At 41.9% G+C, this 18,399-nt stretch overlaps 1 protein-coding gene across 2 annotated transcripts in view; it reads left to right on the top strand.

Moving 5' to 3' along the window:
• The window catches only part of LOC142161227 (transmembrane protein 150A-like), a 107,435-nt gene extending 89,062 nt beyond the window's left edge, over positions 1-18,373 (top strand). For both annotated transcript variants that reach the window (XM_075216627.1, XM_075216628.1), the window contains exons 6-7: positions 2,827-3,004; positions 16,235-18,373. In XM_075216627.1, the coding sequence (XP_075072728.1) occupies positions 2,827-3,004; positions 16,235-16,479 (423 nt within the window). In that variant the 3' untranslated portion in view covers positions 16,480-18,373. The remainder of the gene's footprint in view (positions 1-2,826; positions 3,005-16,234) is intronic.
• Positions 18,374-18,399: the final 26 nt, after the last annotated feature.

The following is an 18,399-nucleotide window of genomic DNA, read 5'->3' as shown; positions in this document are numbered from 1 at the left end:
CAGAGACACAGGATTCATTACTGCTGCCATCATTCTAGGACGGACTGTGCTTCCCTCCCCACTGAAGCTGGGTCTCAGAGGACGACTTCCCCTGTCATATTGCGCCTGAGCTTTAGTCCTGGTCTACAAGACTGGTTGTTTGTGATGTTGATGATGGTGCTGTTTTGAGACTCCCTGACTGGGAATACTGTTCTCTTCAGCAGCATCAGACTATCCACTACAGTATGATCAGTCACCTAAGATTGCAGTTGGATATTCTTGCATTTTGACACTTTGTAAGCTCCCTGGGGACGTGAGTGTGGAGCGGAGTTGCTAACTACAGGATTTGTGTCATTGACTAACTATCATTCCACCTCTCTGTGAGCTCCCCTGGGCTGTGGGTGAGGAGCTGTGCTGCTCTCTGCTGGACTTGTGCGTCACTAGAGTGCTGTACACAGTCCGGTTTGCTGAGTGAGCACCTGTGCTGCCACCCAATGGCGTTCCTACTAGATACATACTAATTAGGGGCAGCCACATACTTTTGGCCATGTAGTCTACATGAGGCATGACCAACGAGGCCCTGGTTCCTGGTGTTTCAGCCCACAAAATGGCTGCCTCCATTGTATGTAGGCAGCAGGTGCTCTTTAATATCAATTGACTTGAAGTATTGAATATTGTTGTAAAGTTGAACTAAACTTCTGGAAAACTTTTGAAGAACATATATTAGAATTTAATTTGTCCCTACAATTATCTAACCACATGCTACCAAGAATACTGTATTAAATACCCTTCTTACAGTTGTATAGTATTGATAGCTAATACATGTGGGCAGCACAGTGGCCTAGTGGTTAGCACATCTGCCTCACAGCACTGGGGTCATGAGTTCAATTCCCGACCATGGCCTTATCTGTGTGGAGTTTGTATGTTCTCCCTGTGTTTGCATGGGTTTCCTCCGGGTGCTCCGGTTTCCTCCCACACTCCAAAAACATACTGGTAGGTTAATTGGCTGCAATCAAAAAAATTGACCCTAGTCTCTTCCTCTCTGTCTCTCTGTCTGTCTGTCTGTGTGTGAGTGTGTGCCTATAGTAGGAAATTTAGACTGTAAGCTCCAATGGGGCAGGGACTGATGTGAATGAGTTCTCTGTACAGTGCTGCGGAATTAGTGGCGCTATATAAATAAATGATGATGATGATGATGATACATGGAGTATTTTAGCTCATACTTGCCTACTTTTGCAGGCAGCTCTCTGGGAGGTGGTCCTTCGAGGGGAAGTGGCCATGCGCGGTGCACCGTTAGGCTCCGTCCCTGTCAATCTCAGGCCATTTTAGCCAATCGCAGCAGGGGGCGGGGCCACAATGCCGCATTTAGCTCCACTCCCGCCATCTTCTAAAACGGCGACATGTGGATCCGGGATTTTTGCCTGCTCTCTCGGGAGTCCAGGAGAACTCCTAACATTTCGGGATTCCGGGAGAGTAGGCAACTATGTTTTGGCTCTGAACAGTGGCTGATGTGGGTCACTGTTTCTTTGGAAACGTTTCAAAAACTACTCTGTGTTAAGCATTGGGCTATTTAACATAGTGAGTTCATTATATTAGATACCATATAAATTGCATAATATGTAATTACTTCAACTTGTTTGTGAGGTTTCATTTAAGCCCGTCCCTCTGTTCTAACACACTCCAGCATGCTTTGTCACTGGGTAACATGTTTTTAACAGGGGACGCATGTCCTGAGTTTCAAATAATGTACAATAATAACGCTCTTACAGTTGGAGGGTGTTCCAAAAAATAGATTATATAGATATAATATAAAAAATTTCCCCAGTGTGTATGTATTTTAAACTTATTGGCTGACGTGATTTATAAAGCTGCATCACAGAAGGATTCACTTTTAGCGATCTCATGATCTGCACTATTTTCTCAATGGTGTCTGCTCAGTAAATGTGAGGTTGTCTCAGGTGATAAAGAAGGTTGATTGTTAAACCCAACAAGCTATGTCTTGTTCATTTGTCGAGGCCAAATGTGCTTTGGTGATTCAACACTTTTACAAGTGTTATCTGACAAGTGGTTTATCTGCTTGGTGAGTACAAACGGTTGATGTGTTTGTTTTATGCAGGTATTGCCAAATAGATGTTCGAGCAGAAATCAGGATTATGACTAAGGTACAGCTGCAGTGTCTGACATACAGATTATTCTATACTAAGAGAGTGAGCAAAATGACAGAACAGTAATCCAGTGTACTGTCGGTTTCTGTCAGACAGATTAGCATAGACATTCTAGAAAGCACAGGGATAAATTAATCCAGAGCTTTCTGAGCTCTAATCGATTTCAGAATGTTGTCTGTCAGGTGTGTGATTTTGTATTTACCGGATTTGTCTCTCTACTTACATAACAATCAAGCATGACTGACTTAAGCCATTGCCCTGTTTTAAAATATACATGACAGAATCTATAAAACTGTATCATATCTACTTTTAATTTACCTCCCCTGTTTACTGCTGACAAAATGGGGGAAACTGAGCCCTATAGTAAACGCCTTTTTTTTCATTATATGGTGAATTAGGGCCAGAAATGGTTAAAAAGCAGTGTAGTAAATGCAAAAATATGGAACGAAATCTCACTCCAGTGGTAACAGGAAGGGATCTGCAGGTAGAAGAATGTCGGTTGGGAGCTGATAACCTCAGCTCTGAAAAATAAGATTCCACAAAGCGGCTTTGATGGACTTGAAAACGTGTTTCCTATGTGCTTCAATAGCGGCATCACAGAATGTTCAGAATGTTACATATTCTGTGGCTCAGCTGAATTGTCAATGTAAATGTTGTAATGCTGTGGTTTTCTGTCTCCTAGGTGGATCATGCCAAGGTTCTGCACTACATTGGAGCCGGAGTTGCCTTCCCAACCAGTATGCTCTTCATTTTCTTCCAGTCTATCCTGACATACCGCATGGCCCGCACTCAGTGGTACTGCTGGGCTGGACATCTACGCTGCATTCTTACTCTGTTTGGTCTGGTCATTTTAGTGCTCAGTATCCTTTTATATGGTGTATGATTATAGTGGGCATCATGCAAAGTTGGAAGTGTAAATGTGGGATTTCAAAACAATGCTACACTGTGGGTTGCTTACTGCTGTTGTGGACTTCAATCTCAGATCCATAAGTAGGCTGTGTTATTGGTTCTTCTCTAGCCCCCTTCCATTGATGATTTCCTTTAGAACTCTAATTGTGACAGGATGGGTTTACTCAGCCACATGGTCTGTCTCTCGTCCGTTCTGTGGTTTTACCGATTCTTCCTATACCGTTGGTAACCTGCTATTACTGACCACTCCTATTAATGTTACTCTGCCACCAGACATTCACCGACTGTAAGTGCCACCTGCACACCACACTAGTTGCAGGAGAGTAGTTCTCCTTCAACAACACCTGTAACCGCTTAGTTCTGAGTGTTGTATACAGCTGCTGCAGCACCTCTTTGCTTGTGGATTGGGCCAATAGGCAAAGACATTTTGAGCATGCCCAGCCTGTTTTATCCCCTTGGTTTGAATGTGAGCAGACCTCCCTTTGTGCCACCCGGAGAGCTTGCAACACAGTGATTATTACATAATAATGTTTAGCAATTGGGAATAGCTCTGGTCATAGGGAACAATGCGTTATCTGAAGTTGGGATTTAAACAAAATATACAATCTGTAACTTAACAAAGAACTGTATTCTTTATCATTGTGCCATTTCCCTATTATCTGTACCGCACACACACAGGACAGGACACGACACTCCCTGTACTAGGAATGGACATGCAGTGGTCAAAGTGAAACCTTCCTCCTAATCCTGACCCATAAGAGATGCTAATTAACAGGGAATTTCCAGCTTCAGTGTCGCACAATATGCTGCCTATATACCTTTTTTTGGGTGTACTTACAACAAAATACATTAGGCTTGCTCCTTCCAAAAATGAAATTAATTTATACAAGCTTATTTCTTTTACTATCCATGTAGGGGATGGTGGACTCAGACACAGGGAATCTTTAAGGAGTTAAAGCACATAAGCACATAAGCCCAAAACTTACATAAAAAAGATAAATTAGCGTGACCATGCAACTATTTTGGAAATGATAAGCGTCTGGGATATAAAATTCTAGTATATAAATGTCATATGCCAATCCGTAGGTCCAAGAACAATGACCCTTAAGTCTTTACAATTTGGTCTTTAATTTTTCTTTGACCCATTTTCTTGCCTCTACACGAGATAACATGCACGACCACATGAATCTTCCCAGGGGACATCTTAGACAATGATTAAACATAACTCTAATATAGTAGAGCAATCTGCACTTAGATGGTTTATATAGTGTCCTGGACAGTGGTTACTGAATTAACAATTCAGCAGCAGGATGAATAAAAAAATGACACAATTTTCAAGGTTTGATCTTTGACTCTGTCATGTGAGCAGAGTCTCAGGTCAGTTAAACCACAAGGTTATACCTATCACTTCAGCTGGGTTCAGTCGAAGCTTTTGACAGAAAGAAATTATATATAAATATATATAATTTCTATTACCGCAATGACTTGAAATAACCCTTATTCTACCAAGTTTAAGTGTCAGGTTTCTCGTGTGTTAAAAAAATAAAAGGAGACACTACCTGATGAGGCTTTCGTTTGCCTTTTTGACTCCTATTTACTACAAGATGATATGTATAGGCTTTGAAAGCTGTGGAGCCACAGGAGGTGTAATGGAATCTTGTTAAAGTACTGGGTGCAGAGTTGACATAAACCGTTAGCCCAGTAAAATCCTTGATTATTTATGTTCTGTTTATATGGTATCCCCAGGGAAACGCAACAAAATACTGAGAGCCTGAAAGATTTTAGTGGTATGTGCTCAGTCTGGTAAATGTCTAAACCACTTCTGCGCAACATCTTTGTTAAATACAGATAGGACAGATTTTGCTGACTCTATAGATAGCAGTGGTCACTTGCAATGCTGTGTGTGGAAGACACTTGTAGTATTTTGCTGCTCTGTGTTTTCATTATCCAAATTGCTTATTCCAAGCCCTGGACTGTTGAGAGCCAGGTGGATGGCACCAGGCTTCATACAGAAGACACAACAACACTTACCATACCAGGCTGTACTAATCCCCTATAGTTTTAGAAGCTCAAAAACCATATCAGATTTGGTATCTGTAGTTTAACAGATAAGATTAGACTACATTTATGACAGGATCATGAGCATAAACAGATGTTTGGATGTGTTCGGGCTTATGGTATTGTGTGGGAAAAATGTTGCAGATTCAGGATCACCTTTTGTTTGCCTGTGTTAATACCACACAGATACAGTTAAATGTTCTGTTGTAATAACAATAGAGCCAATCAAATTGGACCTTTACACAACAGTACTCTATTTCTACCCTATTAGTACATTAAATATCATTGTCAGTAGCATTCTACATACAATGGAGGGAGATAGTTTTAACTTGGTTAACCTATTGGTCCCGTCACAGTAGTTTTGTGGAAACAAATGGAAAGGTCATTGGAAGCATGTAGTTTTTAACAGTCAACCAGAAGGATTATTCAGTATTAACTCAACATTCCACTGCAGCTCTGTTAAAACGTAAAGTATTACCTAACAAAACCATTAGAGACTGCTGAAGTTCCTTCCATGTGTTTAAAACGGACAGTGTCTGATGCAGGTTAGAATTCTGAGTATACAGTTATTGGAGGTCCTGACCATAGTTGCCAATCCCGCTTATAATAAACGGAATTGGGCTTGTTTTTCTTTTAGAGTTGCAGGGTTTTTCTGGTGGTTGCGGGTTTTTGTGCTTCAAAACAATTTTTTTTTTTGTTTTCTTTCAAAAAAACTTTATTGCCTTTGTGTATAATAAGGTTTCAGTGTAAAGGACGCTGCTGGTCTTTTAAGTTGGCGTGACCTCAGGTGTTGGTAGGTATACGAGAGATAACAGGAGCTGCCTCGAGTTTACAGCTGCAAGACCAGCCTTCTGCCTAACAGCGTTGGTACTGCCTTGGGTACAATGACAACCAGTTACCGGCCGACTCGCTGTACAAGATGTTTGTACAGAGGGGACAGGAAAGCAATAGACCCGGGTGAAGAAAAGCGCATCTGGAGCATACTTTATATCCAAAAATCAGTCTCCGTTATCTGACTCCTCTTCCACTATAATGGCTAATGCCCCATTATTACAGCCTGCCCATATTCCCCACCTATCTTCCTCTAGCCCCGCAGGGCCTCTTCCATCACACAGCCTATGCCCCGCAACTCCTCCATCATCTGCCTCTTCTCCTGCCCATCTTCCAGTACCCACCACTTTTGATGCCCCCTGTCTTACCAACCTCCCTATTTCCTGAGTTACTGTTACAATCTGTCTCTGGTTGTGCCAGTTTATCAACATCTAGCTCCAGTACAACACATATTTCAGCATCTGCGTCCTCTATTGCCCTTTTTTCAGTGCCCACCCCCTGTGATGTCACTGCCTCACCAAACCCCCCATCTTCTGCACCAGTGGTAATATATATATAGCCCCAGTGCTATACATATTTCAGTATCTGCATCCTCTCCTGTACATGTTTAAATACCAACCCCTTGTGGTGTCCCTGCCTCACCAGACTCACCATCTCCTGAGCTAATGCTAAAAACGGTCTCTGGTTGTACCAGTGTAACAACTACCTCCAGTACAACACAGATTTCAGAACCTGCCCTCCCTTGACAGCTTTGCCTCCTTCTGCCCATCTCTCAGCTTCAGGGTCCTCTCCTGCCTCACTTTTATCATCTGTCTCTCTTCCTGCACCTCTTCCAAAATCTGCACCTTCTGTCTTAGAAGATAAACCCATCATTTCTTTCAGCAAACTTAAGCGTTAGCCCCTCCTGGGGAACCTGTCTGTGTTGTATGCAGTAGATATGGAGAGTATATATGTGACCAGACAGAGCATGATGTGTGCAGTTATGAGTGTAAAGCTAGGACTATATTGTAGTTTACAGAGAAAACAAACCCCCTAAAGTACAGCTATAACTCCTAATCTTCATCTTTAGATACTGTAACTGCAGAAAATGCTGCAGATCCGATTACTATTAATATTATCTTGATATCTGTATCGTAAATACAAAATAATTAAAGTTTGAATTTTTGGGGGATTTTAGGATTGTTTGGGCTTGTTTTTTTATTTTCAGAGTTGGCAACCCTGGTCCTGACATATCACCTGGATATGATTCAACCAATCCACAGCCTGTAAGACTTGCTTTGCTCAAACGCACTTTCACATTGTCTGCTCTTAGCACAGCAACCTGCTGCAGACAAGCGTAAAGGAACATGACAAATATTTGTAGTAAAGTATAGGCACATCTGTTATAAAATGTATTTATTCAGATCTGTAATACACAGCCTTTAAATACATTTAAAAAAAAATATATATATTAGTGTGTGTGTGTGTATATGTATGTATGTGTATATGTATGTATGTGTATATGTATGTATGTGTATATATATATATATATATGTATATGTGTATATATATATATATATATATATATATATATATATATATATATATATATATATATATATATATATTTATATTTATATATATATATATATATATATATATATATATATATATATATATGTTTGTATATATAAGTATACCTGTCAACATTAGGCTAGTACGGTGGTTCCCAAACTGTGCGCCGCGGCTCCCAGGTGTGCCGCGGGCTTGTCACTGGGGTGCCGCGGGCCAAGCATTGAAAAAAGGAAAGAACACAGAAACTTACCAATCTGTCGGGCGCCGGGACCCAGCAGACTCCTCTCTCCCTCAGCTGTCACTGAATATCGATGTCAGTAACAGGCTGCTGCGGGAGAGAGGAGTCTGCTGGGTCCCGGCGGCCGACAGATTGGTAAGTTTCTGTGTTCTTTCTTTTTATTCTATGGCTGGCGCGCGGCAGAGGAGTGAGAGGGAGCGTGACAGCGGGGCACAACAGGACAGAGGAGTGTAACAGGGGACAGAAGAGGGTGACAGCGGGGCACAACAGGAGAGAGGAGGGTGACAGCGGGGCACAACAGGACAGAGGAGTGTAACAGGGGACAGAAGAGGGTGACAGCGGGGCACAACAGGAGAGAGGAGGGTGACAGCGGGGCACAACAGGACAGAGGAGGGTGACAGCGGGGCACAACAGGACAGAGGAGTGTAACAGGGGACAGAAGAGGGTGACAGCGGGGCACAACAGGACAGAGGAGTGTAACGGGACAGAAGAGGGTGACAGCGGGGCACAACAGAACAAAGGAGGGTGACGGCGGGGCACAACAGGACAGAGGAGGGTGACGGCGGGGCACAACAGGACAGAGGAGGGTGACAGCGGGGCACAACAGGACAGAGGAGGGTGACAGCGGGGCACAACAGGACAGAGGAGTGTAACAGGGGCAGAGGAGGGTGACAGCAGGGCACAACAGGACAGAGGAGTGTAACGGGACAGAGGAGGGTGACAGCGGGGCACAACAGGACAGAGGAGGGTGACAGCGGGGCACAACAGAACAAAGGAGGGTGACGGCGGGGCACAACAGGACAGAGGAGGGTGACGGCGGGGCACAACAGGACAGAGGAGGGTGACAGCGGGGCACAACAGGACAGAGGAGGGTGACAGCGGGGCACAACAGGACAGAGGAGTGTAACAGGGGCAGAGGAGGGTGACAGCAGGGCACAACAGGACAGAGGAGTGTAACGGGACAGAGGAGGGTGACAGCGGGGCACAACAGGACAGAGGAGGGTGACAGCGGGGCACAACAGGACAGAGGAGGGTGACAGCGGGGCACAACAGGACAGAGGAGTGTAACGGGACAGAAGAGGGTGACAGCGGGGCACAACAGGACAGAGGAGTGTAACGGGACAGAGGAGGGTGACAGCGGGGCACAACAGGACAGAGGAGTGTAACGGGACAGAGGAGGGTGACAGCGGGGCACAACAGGACAGAGGAGTGCGACAGCGGGGCACAACAGGACAGGAGGGTGACAGCGGGGCACAACAGGACAGAGGAGTGTAACAGGGGACAGAAGAGGGTGACAGCGGGGCACAACAGGACAGAGGAGGGTGACAGCGGGGCACAACAGGACAAAGGAGGGTGACAGCGGGGCACAACAGGACAGAGGAGGGTGACAGCGGGGCACAACAGGACATGAGGGTGACAGCGGGGCACAACAGGACAGAGGAGTGTAACGGGACAGAGGAGGGTGACAGCGGGGCACAACAGGGCAGAGGAGTGCGACAGCGGGGCAGAGGAGGGGCTCACTCGAGGCAGAGGAGGGGCACAGCGTGAGAGAGGGCAGAGGAGGGGGACAGCGTGAGAGAGGGCAGAGGAGGGGGGGCATTGTGAGAGGGCAGAGGAGCGTGGCAGAGGGGGCAGTGTGAGAGAGGGGGCAGTGTGTCTGGATGCAGAGGGGACAGAGTGCCTGAGGGAAGAGTGTCTGGATGCAGAGGGGGCATTTTTGCATACAACTAAATAAGTATTTCTGTCCTGACCTAAATACTTATTACAATTTTTTGACCCAACTACTACTAAAACAGGACTGCTCAATAATTATTTTGGAGGGGTGCCTTGAAAAAATTTGGAGACTCTAAGGGTGCCGCGAACTGCATAAGTTTGGGAACCACTGGGCTAGTAGATTATTGTGTTACAACTTTATTGCCTAACTCTTGGTACTCTGCTGGTCTCCTGTTTCTTGAACCTTAATGCAAAACGGTCAGCTCACACTGCTGACTGCACACTATTTGAAGACTCAAGTGCTGAACACTTGATGAATTTTCTTGCCTCTGGAGCTGGTGTTGATATGGCAGTTTTCACCACTGGGCTGCAATTTTGGCAATTCAATAAAATTGCATTATGGTTCAAGATAAAATACATTTGTGGGATAATGTTGTATCTCTTATCGCTGCTATTTGCAGCCATAAGAGATATAGTAATGGGTCAATTCATCAATTGACTGAAGCAGGGACAGCTGCTCCGATAAGCCGTAAAAAGCATACTCTAGTTGCTGAAAGCAGAGGCGACAGAATGTATTTCTGGTATCTGTCTCTGTCTAACCTCTGTGTATGCAAATCCTTGCATGCGCACAAATGTTGAACTGAAGAGCGAAGGAAGGGAGGAACATCCAGTCTGGGAGGGAGGGATCAGAACACCCCTCTCCGGCTAGGCCATCCCTATATCTGAACATGATGATCGCTAACGGAGAGTGTGGTACTGATTGATAATTTAGTGAATATCTGAGAATCCTGTGATATCTCCAGCATTACAGATAGCCCTATATACTACTAGTTAGACTATAGTTGGTTAATTGAATGCCGACTATTACTACATTGATACCTTAGAAAAGCTCCTTCCATTCTCCTACCAACATTTGTGAATACAGATATTAAGGTGCCCCAGTAGTGTCCCTGATTTATAATATATACTTATACTAATGTATATACTTATGATGTTACTTCCAACAGCATCTTCCAGCCCAAGTGCCATATATATATATATATATATATATATATATATATATATATATATATATATATATATATATATATATATATATATTACATACACAATTTATAGTGGTGAGAGTTTGTGAACCTTTTAGAATTTTCTGTACTCGCAAATTAATATATTGTTTAAATCCTAGTTAATACTGGCCACACATGCCAAGGCGTTGTAGGTGATATCAATTGACCGAATAGCGCTTTGTAATGATCATTTAGAAATGGAATCATTTCTAGTATAATGGTTAATGTGGAACAAAAAAATATAATATGTAGCAGGACAGTTACTGATTTTAAAGTAATCACCTGAGCCAGGATTTCCTCTTGTTCAATAACAACCATGGTCAGAAGACGACGACTCTTGGTCTGTGTCTGTCATATTGCCCCCACACGAACAGGTCAGAACTCATCCAGCTGCTTGCCATGTATGGCCAGGTTGAACCGTGATCCTGTTGCTCAGTGTCACGTTAGAACTACTGTAGGTACCACCGACTGGTATTGGCACAACTAAACAAGGAGGCGCGAAGTCTAATGCTCCCCCGGTATTCACCAGGGACCCCCACAAGGAGGTACGGACTTGGCTTTGTGAGGTGCACAAGTCGCGGTTCTCCAATTTAGTCACCAGTGCGGTAGCGTGGAACAGGAATGGTCGAACGGTCCACGTCAAAAGCCAGATGGGAGCGAAGTACAAGAGGATGATCCAGAGGGAAGCCAGAGGTCAAACCAGACAGACGAGAGCGGTACCAGGCATAACACAAGTCCGGGGATCAAGCCAAAGGTCAGAAGCAAACACGAATGCTGGAGCTCGTGAACCAATACTCTGGCACCAGATACTGACAGAATGAGCTTTAAATAGAAGGAAGGAGGGGGTGATTGGGCTATTAGCTGCAGCTGAAACTTCAACATAGCATGTGAAGTGTCCCGTTGCCTAGCAACTGGACCCAGATATCATTGCATGCGCAGTGTGGCCGCCCGGAACTAGGAAGAGCATCCCATTGCCTAGCAACGGGACACCAGCCGCGAGAGGATACAGGCGTCCGTCCCTGGCACCTAATAGAAGTGCGGGGACAGCACCTGACACTCAGCTTTAGGAATGAAAAGCAGGATCCCTGCAGATAGTAAGTTTTTATACTAGGGTTCTTTGTGACTGTCTAGAGTAATGTATGGCTCCCTATTTTGGTGATTTTTGGTGGATAAGCCACAATGGTGGTGACTTTTCTCCATTTGTATACGGTCAGCTGCTCTTCTAATAAACTGAGACATTTGATCCAAGTTACCTCCTCCATCCAGTGATTCAAAAACTTTTTCCATCAAAGATATAGTTTGGCTACATTTCTTGTCACATTTTATGGCTCCACAAGTCCATCTTTCATTAATATACATTACTTGTCTTTTCTGACTGGTGCTAAGCTCCCCTTTGAACAATTGGAATATTTATGATCTAACTTCTAAATTCAGTATACTCTAGTGTACCCTACAAGTCAGATTCAGTTCAGCGGGAGATGCTAAACATCACCTTATGCTCACGTACGCATATTGCCGCCTATTATGGTAAGGAATCTCCGCTCATTTTTTTTCTGCGTACATCTATGGGACGTATGGGAAAATGAGTGAAGATTTCAGTCAGAAGATTGAGGCAATGTGTCTCCATGGACTGTTCTGGAGGCATCGCGGCATCAAACTGAATCTCCCCCTATGTATAACTAGTTTCAGATTTTTCTTATTTGTAACTTTGTATGGCGTGCTGTATTTTATATATGTGTATGTTGAATGCATGTTATAAACTGTTTGATTACACTGTGTCCATAATAGTCGTTACAAATGTTGGTAGTAACGGATTTGCATGGTTTTAGAAACCATCTTACTCGGCAGGAATTTGGTGGCTTTTTGCTCTATTAAAAACAAGATATTTTATAAACTTCACGTTTTATGATAATAAAGAGGTTGAGATCCCACCTTAGGTCACCCTTCTTGTTGAATATAGAACTGTCAGATAAATGATCATAACCACTGGGGAGCGACCAAGTTAACATCATGTTTAGAGCACAGCACACTCGATTTTTCGCTTTTTGTACAAGTACAATACATTGTATCTGTAAAAGTGCAACTCACAGAATATGCTTCACTAAATTACACATTAGTTTCCATGCGTTTTCATTGATAAGTATGAGCTTGCTGAAGCAAGCAAAATAAATAAATAACATCTGTATTAAACAAAGGGGACTGGTTACTGAGGTGACAAATCCTTGTTCAAGCTTCATTAAAACAAGATTATAAATTTATACACAATGATGTTGTGGTCTCTTTGTATTATTTGTCTAAACAGAACACATGGAATAGCTTTTACTCAGTTGTCCTGTTGTGGTGTTAGTAGGGGAGGGTGTGGTCCTTTATCTGAGTACAATTATATTATTATATTATATTAGAACTTAATTCTCCTCATACCTTCACACAGGAATATACCTTGCACATAGAAAGCTTGTGGTACCAAGGGGAATGGATTTGAGGATTTAAAATCCACTGAAAGAATGTACAGCTAAACTGGCCAATTGCTTCTAATCTGCCTTCAATTTGCGTCTATAATCCTCGCTTGCTTCCATTTTTAATGAAAACAAGCTAAACCGTTTATTGTGCTCTTTGGATTACTTTATAATGTACAATGTAATTGCTATGTTTCCTTTCTCCACAGCGGAAGCCTTGATAATAACAAAAAGATTACTGCACTTGGTTCAAGCTAATCAGATTTCTGCATACAATCATTTCTTTCGTAGATTTTACAGTGACCGGAGAAATATTAAATGCAGCTCCTAATTTTGAGTTTTTGGCACAGTCTACATTTTATATTTTTTTTATTTTCCTTCATTGTAAACTCTGACTGTAACTTATGTTTTTATATTGAGTACAAAATGGCAAGACAGACTGATCAGGGGAGCACAGTAGGCCATTTCCCCTACTTTTGTTTGTTTTGAGGGGGGGTTGAAACCATTTTCTTTGATTTTTTTTTTTCTTTTATTATTTGACTTTCCAAATTATAGTGATAAATATAAATGTCTAAGACCTTCTCAGTAGTGGCATATTAATGAACTGAATTAAGATTTAACTGCACCATAAGTGAAGGACCTATAATATTATGTAGATGTATTTCATTTCAATATTTCCCAAATGTTGTGAAATATGGACATGTCTGGCATTTTGATGGTGCACACACCTGCGGAAAATACAAACAATTGGTTTAATTCATAACTAAATCTATGCAAATGTCATGTGACTGTGTCAAATGGGAATATATAGTAAATCCTAGCAGGGTAGTGTATGGTACAAGTCTCAAAAGCCTCTCGCAGTCCAGCTTGTGCTGCATCTGCTGGATCTTGTGCATCGCCATCATTGAGCCAAGTAAAACATGGCATTACTCATCTTCAATAATTCTACTGTCTTGCATGACATGGAAACCGGTTTATGTTGGGGGAAAAAAAACAATGTAACTAGAGCGACTTTGATTTTTTTATTTTTGCTTTTGTGCAAAGGGTGAACAATCAGAAATATGCTGCACTGTGCAATTGTATATACATATAGATTAAGAATAGACACAAAGTACTTTTTCCTACACAGAACAAAAAGCGGTATCTTTGTATTTGTCCATGTATGTAGTATAACAACATATTCATAATTATGTCCAACATACAGAACATGAATATTGGTTCTGTGCAGGTACGCATACTTCCACACGCCATACACACACACACACACACACACTAGGGTTAATTGTGTGTTCCTTTACTGTGAAAATAATTGTATCAATCTCAAAAACATTCTAAATATAGAGACTGAATATGGGACTATTCCACATAGAGAAGTTTCACACTCTAAATACAATGTACAAACATCAAGCCTGTAGGAGGGGAAATCTGTTTATCTGCTGGTCCAGCTGCTTTGGCGAGGGAGGGGCTGCTAACAGTGTTTTCTCAGTGGTCAGACCACACATCCTGCTGGACTGTGAGGTAGGGAGCAGGGACAGTGTGTGTATCCTGTGCAGAGTGAGTGAGAGTTATTCACAGCTTGCACAACTGTATTTCTGATCATGAACTATTTGATTGGATGAGAGTAGAGTGCTTTCCTTTACTCAACTGCCAGGTGTTTCTAATAGCCACTGGCCCTGGCTGACGCCAATAAGATCGGCCCAGGCCGATCATTCTGACTGTAATTTATTTTTCAAATTGAGCATAAAATGGAAAGACCATTTCTCCAACCTTTTTTTTTATTTATTTATTTTATTTTTTATTTTTTTTATTATGACTTTTGTAAATAGTTATGGGAAACAAATATATAAGTGGCCCTCTGAGTAGGGGCCTGGCCAACTATTGAGCTCAGTTTAGGTTTAACTGTGAACCATGTTTGAAGGTAACTGTGACAGGATGGACCGCCTATGCCACCCTGTCTGCTGCTGCTGTGAACCAGCTGGATTTATTTTGCCACCCTTCCCTTTTGTTATCCCAATTGCGCCCTCTAACCGCAGTAGGAGGGGCTTACAAATGCTGCCACCACTGGACTCCTTACCGGTGTCCAGTACCGGGTTTCTTTTGGGCAACTGACGCTGCGAGTGTACCCAGTTACTGGTGTACCTGGATTGGTACCCTCAACCTCGTCCTATGGATCAGGGTTGCTGTGGATAGAACACCCCTGGCCCATCACACTGGCTAGAGCTGCTGGGTAGCAGGCAGAGTGGTGGTAACTGAAATCTGGGTACAAACCTCAGAAACGGTCGGGAACGGATTCGATTTTGGGTCTAATCTGTAGGTCACAGGGATAGACGTTTCCAAGCAGGTCTTTGAAGCAAATGATGTTTATTTGCTCACCCTGGTTGAAGGTACTGGGGAGCAGGTCAGATGGAACAAGAAGAACAATTTTCAATACAAGACAGTGCTTTTTATACAGATTTGGTAACAGCCTCAAAGGGTAAGCCAGTCCCCTGAGGTCTGAGCTTTGTTAGAATCAGTATGCAATTTGTTAACCCAAACATGGATTTACATGTAATACAAAGCTAACAATATTTACACTTATCTGTGATATCCTAAAACTTGCTATGATTTCCTGCATCTTGTTTTTAGATGCAGGAAATCTAGTAGCATGTCCAATTAAACATTCCTGTGCCTTCAGGTGCTGGACCCTCACACATCAAAAGGTCTGATTAACATGAGATTAACATGGGTGCTTTCTTCAGACACTGGCAGAATACACATTCCCAAAGAAAGTCGCAAAACCCCAAGCAAGTCTTTTCCCCACATCATGATACACAAGACTTCATCCACAAATGCTTATTGTATCAGATATATACCTCAGAAATCATGCATTTCCTCTGCAATTATATAACTGCGCTATTTCCTTTAAATACATTTATACCATAAGTTACTTGTAAGTGATCCAGTCACAGTAACATTATGTAAATGTATTTTATTTCATCATGTCTTTTTATCTCTCAAATGTTCTCACAAATGGACATTTTAGTGGAGCTCATAACTGTGAAGAATATAAAAAAATTATTTAATGTATAACTAGGTATAAAAGTCATGAGACTGTGTCAAACAGGAGTAAATCATAAGTCATAACAGGGTAGTCTATGGTACAAGGGTCAGGTTTAAGTCTTGTGAGCCTGGCAGATTAGTAAACCGTTCAACTTTTCTGTTAATTTCATTTTGTTTTCAGAAGAACCAACCATTCTGTACTTTTCCTTAATTATTATTTTTCAGGTGGCGTCTTATTCATACAGGAAGGTTTTGTGCTGCAACACATGGCTGCTCTCTGTGAGTGGACCTTTATAATAAATGTCCTTATCTACTATGGGACTTTTTCCTTTGAATTTGGGGCAATCTCCACAGATACGTTCCTGGTGCTCCTGAAAGCGAGCAGGGCTCCAAAGAGCTACAAGGCAGGAACCAGCACTCCAGCCACACCTAATGCTCACAGCACTTCGGAGAATATGGCTATGATATGACCACACTGGATTGTGTTATGGGCGTCCTATGAAACCCCTGAGCCTTTTTATTATCCTAGACAATGTGAGAACATTTTCCTGGGGACTTCAGAGGGCTCGTCACATGACCAAAAAAATTTAATTAATTACATAAAAATCAGATTTTCTGATGTTGACTATTCTGATGTTGGTGGGATAGCATATGAAAACTACATTATACGTACAGGGCATTATTGCATCAGCCATATGAAAAAATAGAATTGTATATTTTTTATATAGTGTATTTCTATAATCAATGGATTCCACAAAGAATGACCAGGATGCCAAAGTTATTTTCTGCCAGATATAGAATACATGCCACAGTATATGAAGATTTGTTGAAGAGTGATGGCGCTTTAAAAAGAAGGTACACATTAGAATATTAGCTGTTGTAATTTAGCTTTCCAAGAGTTTTATCACCTAGGGGGCCTTATAAATTTGAACAAGGAATGTAGGGGAATGGGAGGGAGCTATGTTACCTATTTGCCTTAATAAAACTAGATTTAGCGTCACAGTTGCAAGGTTGTTAAAATCAGTAACAAACATCTGGAATTCTCAACTGCGATTGTATCAACAGTGTTTCTGTGGACAGAAAGTGGCACGTGCAACAAACGAGTATTACTGAAGGTGGAAACAAAACATTTAATGAGCACATATGAATTGTGACCGTATTCCTTGTAACAAAACAAGCTTGCTCTCATTATAGGGAGGTGTTTTATTAAAATGTATTACTATGCAAAACTGCATTCCTGAAAAGATGCATACACAAGAGGAAGTGGTTGTTTTTGTGTTATTTTGGACGTGTTGCTCCTCTGAGGGTGCATTCACACTGGCGTCTAGACTGGTGTCCCCTCTGCATTGCCTTGAGCTGCATTGTAAAATGCAGTTTGGACATGTTTTAAAAATGATGCCATAGTGCATGCACTTTTAATACACAACTTTTCCGACAGTTTAACACAACATTTTTTGGGTGTGTCAGACATTTGGAAATGTGTCATTGAGTGTGTTTACTGTATGGATAAACAATCCCTATTTTTATGCCAACATGTGTTCGTCATCTGTAGACACAATGCTAAACACCAGTGTATATCCTACCTTTAGGATGGATCTGATGATTGTACAGCCATATTAAATTAAGTAATAATAAGTTTTACTGTTAACTTGCCTACAACTAAAACAGTATTACTATGTATTTGATACATTTTACTAACTTCCTTGCCGGAGCCTTGTGAGCCGCTTCAGGCAGCCATCTTTTAGAAGGCTACTCCGGTTCTTCTCACAGACCCACACAAAAACGGGCTGTGTGATTCCCCAGAAGAGGGGTGTGAGCAGAAAGACCAATTACAAGCCGCAATGAAGAAACTGAAGCTTGTGATTGGTCCTCACCTTCCCCTCTTCGAACCAATTTTAATATGGCAAACAAAATTGATTTGTTGGTTCTGTATTGTGAGACCCGACGACTCCTGTGGTTAAGTGCTGCATGGAACAGCCCCCTTGGCTCCAGCTATGAAAAGGTGGTTATTAAAATTAGGCAGTGTTAAAAAATCATTTGGATACCACTTATATTGGAAAAGTCCTCCAAAGAGCATAATTTTCATCATTTAAATGTATTTTAAAGGGTAACACTTTTTATTTGTAATTTTGTCCATTTCTTTAAGTAAACAATGTGGCCTTTTGATTGTTTTTACCAATCAATCTTCATGTAAACTTAAACAAATATGTTAAAATGTACATCAAAACTGCTAATTGTCTCATAGGACCAACTAGGCTTGCTATGTTCAGAATTCTGGTTAAGCTTGAACAGTCAGATTTTCTCTTTGTGAATCAACCAAATGTATTATCTTTTTAGAATGACCAAAGAAATGTTTGTATCCAACTTCTGATTGTCCAGTGTTGTTTTTG

The sequence above is a fragment of the Mixophyes fleayi genome, chromosome 6 (genome assembly GCF_038048845.1).
Source record: "Mixophyes fleayi isolate aMixFle1 chromosome 6, aMixFle1.hap1, whole genome shotgun sequence".
Lineage (NCBI taxonomy): Eukaryota > Metazoa > Chordata > Amphibia > Anura > Limnodynastidae > Mixophyes > Mixophyes fleayi.
Note: the sequence above shows the minus strand (reverse complement) of the source record. Positions and strands in the feature narration are given on the sequence as shown.